The sequence below is a fragment of the Diprion similis genome, chromosome 8 (assembly GCF_021155765.1).
Source record: "Diprion similis isolate iyDipSimi1 chromosome 8, iyDipSimi1.1, whole genome shotgun sequence".
Taxonomy (NCBI): Eukaryota; Metazoa; Arthropoda; class Insecta; order Hymenoptera; family Diprionidae; genus Diprion; species Diprion similis.
The window spans coordinates 13,225,106-13,236,439 of record NC_060112.1 but is presented as its reverse complement, the minus strand read 5'-3'; the positions used below and the strand labels follow the sequence as shown (position 1 = coordinate 13,236,439).

The 11,334-nt window shown below is 34.6% G+C and overlaps 2 protein-coding genes across 6 annotated transcripts; one reads left to right on the top strand and one right to left on the bottom strand.

The window, feature by feature from the left end:
- The first annotated feature begins 46 nt into the window (after nucleotides 1-46).
- Nucleotides 47-6,068, top strand: LOC124408445 (kinesin-like protein Klp61F). The gene is made up of 16 exons (XM_046885347.1): nucleotides 47-233; nucleotides 721-868; nucleotides 1,242-1,391; nucleotides 1,460-1,620; nucleotides 1,859-2,008; nucleotides 2,192-2,428; nucleotides 2,543-2,918; nucleotides 2,999-3,270; nucleotides 3,389-3,528; nucleotides 3,678-3,796; nucleotides 4,047-4,391; nucleotides 4,477-4,704; nucleotides 4,785-4,964; nucleotides 5,119-5,341; nucleotides 5,507-5,625; nucleotides 5,835-6,068. The coding sequence occupies exons 1-16, from the start codon at nucleotides 169-171 to the stop codon at nucleotides 5,958-5,960; spliced, it is 3,039 nt and encodes a 1,012-aa protein (XP_046741303.1). The 5' UTR covers nucleotides 47-168; the 3' UTR covers nucleotides 5,961-6,068.
- A 721-nt stretch (nucleotides 6,069-6,789) lies between these two features.
- LOC124408447 (BRCA1-associated RING domain protein 1-like) lies at nucleotides 6,790-10,766 on the bottom strand. Of its 5 annotated transcripts, none has more exons than XM_046885351.1 (10): nucleotides 10,677-10,766; nucleotides 9,978-10,129; nucleotides 9,641-9,829; nucleotides 9,311-9,461; nucleotides 9,154-9,234; nucleotides 8,828-9,024; nucleotides 8,326-8,550; nucleotides 8,128-8,237; nucleotides 7,814-7,941; nucleotides 6,790-7,710 (listed from the first exon to the last, which is right to left on the bottom strand). In XM_046885351.1, exons 2-10 carry the CDS (start codon nucleotides 10,058-10,060, stop codon nucleotides 7,324-7,326), a joined length of 1,551 nt encoding a protein of 516 aa, XP_046741307.1. In that variant the 5' UTR covers nucleotides 10,061-10,129; nucleotides 10,677-10,766; the 3' UTR covers nucleotides 6,790-7,323. The 5 variants fall into 5 exon arrangements, with proteins under 5 accessions (XP_046741307.1, XP_046741310.1, XP_046741309.1 ...); XM_046885354.1 differs by having other exon boundaries at nucleotides 10,644-10,677; XM_046885353.1 differs by lacking the exon at nucleotides 10,677-10,766 and adding an exon at nucleotides 10,616-10,653.
- Nucleotides 10,767-11,334: the final 568 nt, after the last annotated feature.

Genomic DNA, 11,334 nt, shown 5'->3' with positions numbered 1-11,334 from the left:
ACGACGCCGTACCTCTGGCGGCAGTTATTTCAACGGTGAATTCAAACTCCAGCTTGCTCACTGATCAGCCAACGGATATTTGAGCCGTTCCAGCACTTTTCAGTAATTGCCGTACGCCAAACTGCTTGTGGAAACTCCCGTGTGTACTAAAAAAACGTGCAACTGAAAATGAATGAAACGCGGATAAGTAAAAAGGATAAAAACCAACACATACAAGTCTTCGTTCGTGTCAGGTATTCGCTCAAATAAATCACAAATATAACCCAAGTATGAATTAAATTTGTTGTCACCTAACGTCCCAACACACAGATGCTACAGCAAGCCTTCAGCCTTTATTTTTTATAAATTACACGAATGTATTGTATTTCGGTCAACCTCATTTAAAGTTTCTACTTGACAAAGTATTTTGAAATTCGTTTGATAGTTTGGTCCTGTCAAAACTTCTGTCAAGCATTGGTGCTTCTACTGTGTACACTGTTGCACTAATCCTAGATTTCAGATTTTTTATTGTTTGAAGTTCGTAACTTTTTGGAATATTGAGCAAAGAATAAAATTAGATTTAAATAATAAAGAAGCTCTTAAACTGAGATGTACTTTAGATTTAATTAAAGAATTCAATGTTTTGATACTTCAAGATAAAGTGAGAAAACATTTCAAAGACTTATTTTGAATACAAAAGAAATTTCTTCATGATAATCATACTGTACTAATGATTTATAGGCCAGCAAATGATGTGGAAAAATTGGGTAAATCTTTAACAGTGGTAGAAGTACCTTCTAGCAAAGAAGTTCTTGTGCGAGAGAAACCGCAGGACAAGCTCTCCAAGAAATTCACATTTGATAAGGTCTTCGGACCTTTATCCAAACAAGTAAGACTCTCTTCTTAGATTACTATTCTACCAAATCATTTCTAAAATCAGTAAACAAATATTCCTACAGTTCTCAACTGTGTTTGTCACATTTTGAAATATTTCGAACCTTTTACTAAAAAATGGTAAACAATTTCAGTTTGGATTGAAATCCATTTGTGAAACTTTTTTCAAGTATTCACATCAAATATAATATTGTTTGATTGGATTTAATTATAGATTAGGATATAGGGTTTTACTACAGAAATAAATATTAGAATGTCACCTTTTCTTGAAAAGTTGTGCAGATATTACAACTTACTTTGTTTTTGAATAATCAATGAAAAGTTTGAAGTTTTATCAAGTAATTAATTTATTTTCTCAATTATCACAGGTCGATGTCTATCAAGCAGTGGTTAGTCCTCTATTGGATGAAGTTCTTGCAGGCTATAACTGTACAGTTTTTGCCTATGGACAAACTGGAACGGGTAAAACTTTTACCATGGAAGGTGTCAGCAATGATCCGTCTCTCCACTGGACTACTGTAAGCAAAGAAAGATTTTTTTCCGATTTGAATATCTGAGTTTAATAATTCTTGAATTTTTCTTACAGGACTCAAGTGCAGGAATAATTCCCCGCTCTTTGAGTCATCTATTTGATGAACTCCGTATGTTGGAGGCTCAGGAATATACAGTACGAGTCAGTTTCCTTGAATTGTACAATGAGGAATTATTTGACCTTCTTTCTCCCCATGATGAGGCATCTAAAATAAGGTTCGATTCAGACATCTTAAAAAGTAAAATGTGTCATGAGTATCTGATCATGAAAGAAAACTATGTTTCAGAGTTTGATTAGAAAACATTGTATAGAGGATTCGAAAATAAATTCACTAGAACGATTTTATTTCATATCATTGAAAAATAACGTGCTTTTAAGACTATGCCTTATTGAGTTCTGTGTTACTATTATGATATTGACTAATTATTTTCAAACATACTTACATATTGTTAGATTGTATGAGGATGCTTCTAAGAAGGGGGCAGTTATAATTCATGGACTAGAAGAAGTGACGGTTCACAATAAGAGTGAAGTATTCAAGATACTCGAAAAAGGTTCAGAAAAACGACAGACAGCTGCAACTCTTATGAATGCGCATTCCAGGTTAGTAAATTGAAATTGCACTGATTGCAACTACTGTTAAACAGGTTTCTTAAGAACGTTGTAATTTCTAAAGCCTATAAATTTGGGTTGGACCAAATGCTTTTAACTAATCACCATCTAGTATGTACATTTTACTTAGACACTACTGTTAAAAGTACTGTTAAAGATAGTTGATCATTGCAGTCGGTCTCACACTGTATTTTCAATTACGGTACACATAAAAGAAAATACAGTCGATGGAGAAGAGTTGCTGAAAACTGGGAAATTAAATTTGGTCGACTTGGCCGGAAGTGAGAACGTAGGAAGGTCTGGTGCTGTGGACCGAAGAGCTAGAGAGGCTGGAAATATTAATCAGTCTTTACTGACCCTTGGCAGAGTTATTACTTCACTTGTTGAGCGGGCACCACATATTCCTTATCGGTATGATTGCTACATGCTTCTCCATTCATACATAATACTTTATAATACAATTTTGCCAAAGTCACATATCATTTTTCTTCTAACAAACTGTATAATAAATATATTTCTGTATAGAGAGTCAAAATTGACAAGATTACTTCAAGAATCTCTCGGAGGTCGTACCAAAACTTCAATAATTGCTACTGTATCACCGGCAAGTATTAATCTGGAAGAGACACTTTCTACCTTGGACTATGCACATCGTGCCAAAAACATTACTAACAGACCAGAACTCAATCAAAAACTATCAAAGAAAGCACTCCTCAAAGAATACACTGAAGAAATTGAGAGATTGCGACGTGATCTTCTTGCTACTAGGGAACGAAATGGGGTTTATTTAGCTCAAGAAAATTATAATGATATGCAAGCTCAGATAGAATGTATGGAGAAAGATATCACTGACAAGATTAATCACATTAAGGCTCTGGAAGAGCAGATGAATAAGAAAGACGTAAGTTCAACTGTTTATGCTATATTGTACATATAAATAATTATTGAAATATGCCACTAATGTAAATTCTCTATTACTAGGAAATTTTCAACGAGTTGCACATTAATTATGAAGTTCGTACAAATGAATTGTGTAAAACGCAAAACATACTTGCAAATACGGAAGGTATTCTAAAAGTAACTGAGAGTCGATTACTGCAGGCTAAACAAGAATGTAATGAAAATAAATACTTGGTCCAAAAACATGCTGTGACAGAAAAAATTTTGTCATCTCAAGCACGTCAGTTACTGGGAGTTGCTGACATTGCGACCAGTGACACTCTTAAGCTTCATGATAAAATTACTCGTAAAACGTAAGTTAGGAAAATTTCCATAATTCACTTGTGTTCACTTAGTATAGTAAGTTGCGTGAACTATGTTCTACATAATAGAGAAAAGATGAAAGAATGGTATTTTATTCTTGCATTACAGTCAAGTGGAGCAAGAGAATGAAAAACTTGGACAGCAATTTCAGAAGGATATGATGAATGGAGTGGAAGAAATCGAGAAAGACTGCATGGAATACGCCCAGAATCTGGTACAATTTTGTATGAACACAAAAAATGACATAGGTGAGCTTATAATTTGCGAAAGTAATACTTCATAAATTTATTTGAAGAAACGTTGTCAAAGTCAAAATGGGTTCTAGTGTAAAATAATTCAATAATTAACTTGAGATGGTTGTGTGTTGAGCTTTTTCTTTATTCTCAAATACCTATAGGATCACAACTGGCAGTACAGAATAGAGGTATCGACACCACAATTCAACATGTCTCTAAAGATCTTGTTGCGAAGCAATGTGCGGCGAAATCAACTTTGATTGAACATGCAGATTGTTCTGTAGGTATTTTACTTATAATATAAATAGTCACGCTCGCATTAAAATTGAGACAATCTACATTTCGAATATGAATCATGTATTCTGTGGAATTGTACATAGAGTTTCAAATTTTTAATCATCACTGTATACTCACAGCTCTTATAAAAATTTTGATTAGGTCACTTTAGTAATTATTAAACAACCTCTTCTAGCAATATGAAATCTGCATTACTGGTGTCGAATAGTTATATAGAATCTTATTTTATTTAGTTCAACATCTATGAATCCTGGATCAGTGAACACCTGCAAAATGTTAAAACAGTATCTGAACACGAGAGTAAACTTCTAAATGAAATATCTTTGATGTTGGCACCAAAACTTGAGGAGCTAATTCAAACTACAATGCAAAAAAAATTGCAAACTTTATCTGCATCTGTAACAGAAAAATTGGAAGAAATGTTTACATACGTTGAGAGTGCAAAGAATGAAATCTGTCAAAGTTTGACAATAAGCAGACAACGGCTTTCGAACAACGTTACAAAAGTCACAGAACACATTCAAACTGTACAAACAAAACAAAACGAAATACGCGAGAATAACAAGAAATTCAAGGAGGTTTGTTGATCTTTTACAATTATATTAAAACGTGTTATTATTTTCCTATAATGATATATTCAATTATGATATGACATTTTTGCAGCAATTCGAGAAATTATGTAAACAATTCACGACTATGTATACATCAAACGAAGCGAATCACACAGACGTTGCTAACATTTTAGTGGACATTAGCGATACCCATGACAACATCAATACTGATGCAATCGAATCATGTCAGAACATCGTAAAAAGTGAAAAATGCTATGAGGATAGAGTCAAAGAAGGAATTGAAGTCCTCAAAAATGAAGTACAAGTCAGCGTTAACGAGGTAGCTCTTTCTTCACTATATGGTATCATGTACTTTATATTACGATAAATCCTGGTAAATTTTGTATTATATGTTTTAAGATTGTACCGATAGCTGATTCTGTTACTGCTCGCTGGTATAAACTAGTAGATGAACTACGAACTCAGCTTCAAGACACCAGCGAAGTTTGGATTAAGCAACGTGATGTATCTGAACAGAGTATAGCTAAATTACAAGAAGCAATCCGGCAGGAGCAGAAAAGATTACTGTCAAGTGCCCAAGTAAGCAACCTGGATCTTGAAATTCTATTTTATACGATTTAGAATAATTATCTTTTTCCTATACAAACAAAATTACAAAACTGGAATAGAATATGTATACTGTCGTACCGTTTATTTCTTCACGTTAAATTCGAACTATACCCCTATTTTCCAGGAATTTCAACAAATAGTGATGGATGCTAGTGTGAACCATGAAGAATTCATGGAGAATCAGCGAAGTAAAGTGTGGCAATTCAGTCATGAGTTGCAACATAAATTAGAGGAACAGGGCATAGGTGCTAGTCATTGGGCAGCTGATGTCTCTGCTAAATTACGTACAACACAACATCAGGTTGAGAAATTCATCGCCGAAGACCTCCGGAGAGATTTCCCCACTGGTATTCTAGGATTGATACACTAATAAATAGCCTTTCTTGACTAGGCTAGTTTTCATAGGTTGTAACGATATGCAGCATGTCTATTCGTTCGTTACTTTATCAGTTCAAAGTGATGAATTTGTGCTTTTGCTATTTACATCTAATACAACTGATTTATCACTGTAGGAAGTACACCAGTGAAAACGGAGCATCATTATCCAAGAGAGCTCGCTGCAACATCACCTCATGAACGAATAATTCAACGGTTTCGAGCTGCAATGAACGAGGCTCTTAATGATAACGAGGTAAGTGCTACCATGTTATTTTAACGTAATTACTTCACAAACTATTCTTCCGGTAAAATGTAAATATACGTGATTTGTATTGACACCCCAATTATCAGTCACTCTGGTAAATCAATCAGTCTAGTAAATTTGTATTTTATGAAAAAATTGCTAAATCTTATCAAGTGGTATAGCTTTGGGAATTGTTGAAACAAATTACTTTTCAACAGCATGACAACAAAGAAAACGACGAAGAAGAATGTATAAAATCCGAAATCATTCAACCAAAGCAGATGATACCGAAGTTAAGGACATCTCAGCTAACTGATCGGCGTATTCTTGGACCACACAACTGAATGAAATTAATTATTTTAAATTTTGCGTTGACTATTTTATTTTACTTGCTAAGAATGGCACAGTATCTGGCAAGAACCTGCTGCCAATAGCTACGAATTTTATAAATTCAATATTAAAAGATTTTACTACAAAGACATAGAAAAGCTAATGATATAAGTAATAAGCGTTTGTGGAAGATGTGACCAGCAATCAATTTTTATAGTAGAATGTTTTTGGTGTTGTAGGTAAAAAATTGTCACTTTATTTAACGTTTCGGCCATTTGAGGGGGCCCTCATCAGAAATGAAATTTACAAATATGCCACATGAGTGAAAAAACAATTTTTATATCTTAACATTTCCGCTAATTTTGTATCAGTATAAACTTCAAGCTCTCTTCATTCCATATGTCTCATTGGTTCGATGACACTTAACAAAATGAACTTAGGTCGTAGGAATTACGTATCACATTAAGCTCGGTTAAATCGAAACGTAATAAATAAAAAAAAATCACACATGCTAAACGTGAAAACTAAAATCTAAATCTTTTCAACTTAACCAATTTATATGAGGGAAAAAGAGTTTCATGAAAATACGTAAAAAGTTGGTATAAATACCATAGTATAATATAATTGCAATCTACTCCTATTGCATATTTTTATTGGTGAAAATATTGAAATACATCTAGATCGTAGGAATTTAATGCTATTGGGTTTCAAACATTCTAAATGTGATAAATCAATAAAAAATGTATAATACATGACAGTTGCTTTTATAAAATAAGTACACAACATTTAACACAATACAGTGAAATCTCTATTATCTGAACCATCGATTATGTAATCCGAACGAAGACCCGAAATTATAGAATATATAAATACGCTATTATGAAAACAGACATCGGAGGATCGATTCACAGTTCAAATTAACGCTATTGTGATTAACATTCTGAAAGAAAAACATAACGCGTGTAAAAATACATAAAATTTATGCTTTATGTTTCTAATATTCTTTATCACGTAGCATCGTTTCTTTCAACATTACTATTCCATCACCCGCATTTTCGCTATTGCGAATTCGACCCGGTACCAACTGATTCGGATAATCGAGGTTCTAGTAAACAGTCGTGAGACGAAATAAAAATTAAGGTAAAAGCGCGGTAAACTTCGTGCTGCGTGTATTTCCGGTGTTTGTAAATTAAAAATTCACGAAGTAATAATATGGTCGACTAGTTAAAATGGCATATTATGTATAATTAGCTGATACAGGTGTCTGACATAAGTATTTGTGTATCGAGTGATCAAGAAAAAATTCAAATAATTGTATTTACGATTGATATGATTGGGCTGGTAAAACTGAAATTGAAACTCAGTCTCAAGCAATTATCACACATCATTGGCAGAGGGTATTATGCCTATTTCAGCAGGATCTAATAATTTGAATTGTTCAATAGATTCAATGAGCCAAATCAAAGGTAAAGATTTTATGTGCGGCATATTATATTGTATCTGTGGCTCATCCATTCCAGGCACATATATTATATAATGAGAACAACTGTGTAAGGGATGAGAAACATCCCGTGCTACATGAAATGGAATTTCCTCATTCGTGCGTATCGATTCAGGATCAGGTTCCCTATGTAATACCTTTCCTTCCCCCTCAGTAATTAATTTTGAAAGTGTCAACTTAGTAAACTGTAGATCACCAAATGTATATGTAGACTGGTTGTTTATCGCAAAGAAAAAATTGCAGCCATTGAAGAGCCTCGGGTTCTGAAATACATGGAAACGACAGAAGTAGACCAAACGTCTCATGGTAATATCCTCCATGTGTTTATTGGAACATTAAAAATTAATAAAACTTATAGGTATTTACCTTTTTCTGTGTATTTTCTCTGGCTCGAGTAGGAGCACCACTTCTTCGAGCATTTGTTGTACCCTGTACTTCAAAAAATTCCAATTCTATTGTAGTAAGGTCTGTAAGATTTGCACAATGCCTGAGCACTGGAAAAATGTGTAAAAGATTAGAAACATTCTGAGAGAAATAGCAAAATCAAATTCACATTTGCGTATTTTCGTTTCAAATGGATAGCCAAAATATTTTAATATTTGTACTAAACATGTTTTACACACGTGTGTGCGTGTGCGTGCGTTTAATTTTTTCATTATTCAAGTGAACAAGTTACCTACATTCACTGACGAGGATCCAGTCACCATGAAGAATAGCGAGTAAAACTACATAATTCACAGGGGTATCATACTGATCATTAGCTTCCACGACAACATGAGTTACAGCAGCTCTAGAAATAAAATCATTCAATAGACACTTCTAATTATAGCAATAGTAACATAGTTTTCTATGAAAAGAAAATTTTTTGAAACACGTACGTAAAAGTTTTGACTGTTTTGATTTTGTGTTTACTAGCTAGTTTAGAAAGCAGGAGCTGGCTCTCGCTACTCAGATCTAATCCAAGTACATGAGTTCCATTGCTAGTCAAAGTGTTGTTGTAAGAAGCCGTTATGTTTGAAATACTTGACAAACTTTTTTCCAGCATATTCTCTGCAGGTTTATAACACGTTAAAATTTTGTGGACCTCTTCAGATGCATAATCACTGTTGAATGAATAAAACAACATGAGTTTCAGGCGAGTAAGTGCGCTAGCCGTAGATGATCATTGCAAACACAGGTGGCCAAAAAAGACTGTCCACATAGTGCCCGTGATACTTCATGTAATAAAAGTACGATTGGCAAGTCTTTGTGTACTCCGATGCTTTATTTAAAACTTTTTTTTGTGAACCATGCTTGCGTTACATAAAAAATATACTCATTATTCAGTTCTGTGCAAGTATAAAATTAGTGTCACAAAAATTCCTACATAGGATTACTCACAGTGGTGTTTTACCAGAACTGTCACATGCATTGACATCAGCTCTATATTGTAGCAGAAGTTTGATCATTTCAATGTCATTGCAGTTAACTGCTGCATGTAGAGCTGTTCGGTTCTGTTCAACTGGGGTATCTGGATGTGCCCCTGCCTCAAGAAGAAGCTTACAGATTTCGTAATATCCATAACTAACCGCCTCGAACTGTAGAAGTTATCAAATTCATACAGATTTTAATGAGAGTGACAGGAAAGTTGTTAATCACATCGGTTCCAAGAATAATTTACCAATCTTGTTATACATTACTTTAATTAATTGGGTCACATAGCTTACCAAAGGAGTCCACTTAGCATTATCTTGTGTATTGGGGTCTGCTCCAGCCTCTAATAGCGAACGAACCCTTTCAATGTTTCTCTGCGTGATAATGAGATCATGTAAATATCAAACACGTGTATCTTTCCAGATCAATTTTAAACATTTGATCACACACCTTTAAACATGCTTTGTGCAGTGGAGTTTCCCCTTTCATATTAGGTTTGTTCACATTTTTGGGAATAGTTTGTGACTTGATTGAAACATTATGTTCTGTTGCTGACAAATTACTACTCAGAGTTTTGTTATCCACCTTCATCGGCGATTGACTGAAATTAGTACAAAAATGATTGCCAGATGATTCGAATTTGTATTCATACTCATTTTGTAAATTTCAAAAAGGTGCTCAGACCCTTATCTTTTGGTCGCAGAAAGAAAAATAAACAATCTTCAATTTTTATTCTATGGAAGATGTCTTATGAGACAATAATTGACTAGTTATGCTCACGTCTTGTGAACTATTTGAGAAATGATGTTGCCATATCCAATCAATTTTTCTGTTATTTTGTCAGAGTAAACTTCATTTCTATTAGCTGGAGTATTACACGCTGGGCATTGAGATTTTGATCCAATGCATGTTGTGCAAAACAGGTGGTCACATTTTTGGTAACGAATTGGGTCACGTGCTGTGTAGTTGCTGTAAAAAACGATCATTGTGTGAGATATACTGGAATATGAATCCAAAATATGCCCTCTGCACAATGATAATGTGATTAAATGAACATTTTTTTTCTGACAAGAAAAGAGAGGTGGCAAAATTAAACCAGACAATTTATGACTCTCACCACTTGTTGCAACTGAAATTAATCATGAAGTCCTTGAGTGCTGCTTGTGTGTTACTCCATCGATCAACTTTGTTCGAATCCATTGTGTAATTTGTGGTGTTCTTACGCCAAAAACATGGGTAAATGATGAGAGCCCTTTATCGGTCCAAATCCTAAATATTTGAAGTGTTAAGGGGGTGCCTTACCGATTTCGGTGTTGACGTATACACCTCTTGATATCGACATCCACGTCTCTCAAACACACAAAAGGGCTCAACAGCCCCGTTTTGTATGCAATTCTGGATAAAAACACTCCAACAGATTTTCAATTATCTAAGAAATAAAAATATATTTGATTGCTTTTCTTCAGAACTGCGTATAGAATCGGGGCTGTTAAAGCCTTATGTGCGTTTGAGATACGTAAACATCGATATTTGAAGATATATAAGTCAAGGTCGAAATCGACTAGGGTAGCTCCTTACGTAACCAAGTATTTACTAGTATCAGCTAATTTATATTCATAGTAATGTAGTATAGTTGTAACTACATTAGAATGAATAATGCGTATGCGACGAAATACGTTAAGGTTAAGTATAGTTTGCGAAACAATAATGAAAAATATGTGAACAATGGTTATTCTGGGATGGTGACAAGTTTACTCTTAGAACGCGTATGGTTTGAACTTGCAAAGAGAAGATAAATCTTTGATGTGTAAAATACAGTGGTAAAATATCTCTTCCGCTTTGCCAAGAAGGATAAATGAGGATCGTGCTGACTGGTTGATGCAAGTTTGGCTGGTTTGGCGCGAAACGAAGGAAGTGACTAACATGTTTTCATTGGTGTGTATGTTAGTCATTCATGCATCCACGCTGCCGTGAGTCGGATCAACTGTTGTCCGCTAATGGACATGTCAAATCCGCCTACAGTCAGCTAGCTAGAGAAATTCATATATCATAAGTATAAGAGTAGGATTCGACGTTGGCTGAAATAGTATATTGTGTACAAGGATGCAGACTCGGTCTTTTTCGGCTTGAGCGTAAGTTTGCAATGTGAGTCGTAGGCGAGCACGCATACGAGCCGTAGACCAATATTGTAAACTTTAATGAATTACCCAGAAATTCCAAGTTTTTCACATTTCGCGAAGGATATTGTTCAATTCTTTGTGAAGGCGCCAAATTCAAATTTTCAACGTGTTGGTATATTCGAAATGTGGCAACGCTGTTAGCTTCGCTGAAGATTGTTGATTGTTTTGAAATTCTCAATCGTGACCGTGACGAATATGGAGCGCGGTAAAGTCCCTACATCTACAGCGCGGCAACGGTGATAAGACCGTACGTACGGAGTGCAAGTGCGAATCACACAGATATTAATTGTTGGG

Excerpts from the sequence above, each read along its gene's own strand:
- LOC124408445 (XM_046885347.1), top strand. The coding sequence starts at position 169 with ATGAATGAAACGCGGATAAGTAAAAAGGATAAAAACCAACACATACAA. Across the intron at positions 2,429-2,542 it reads GCACCACATATTCCTTATCG|AGAGTCAAAATTGACAAGAT; the intron begins GTATGATTGCTA and ends ATTTCTGTATAG. Across the intron at positions 4,705-4,784 it reads TACAAGTCAGCGTTAACGAG|ATTGTACCGATAGCTGATTC; the intron begins GTAGCTCTTTCT and ends ATATGTTTTAAG.
- LOC124408447 (XM_046885351.1), bottom strand. The coding sequence starts at position 10,060 with ATGGATTCGAACAAAGTTGATCGATGGAGTAACACACAAGCAGCACTC. Across the intron at positions 9,830-9,977 it reads AATTTCAGTTGCAACAAGTG|CAACTACACAGCACGTGACC; the intron begins GTGAGAGTCATA and ends CGTTTTTTACAG. Across the intron at positions 8,551-8,827 it reads AGTTCTGGTAAAACACCACT|TGATTATGCATCTGAAGAGG; the intron begins GTGAGTAATCCT and ends TTCATTCAACAG.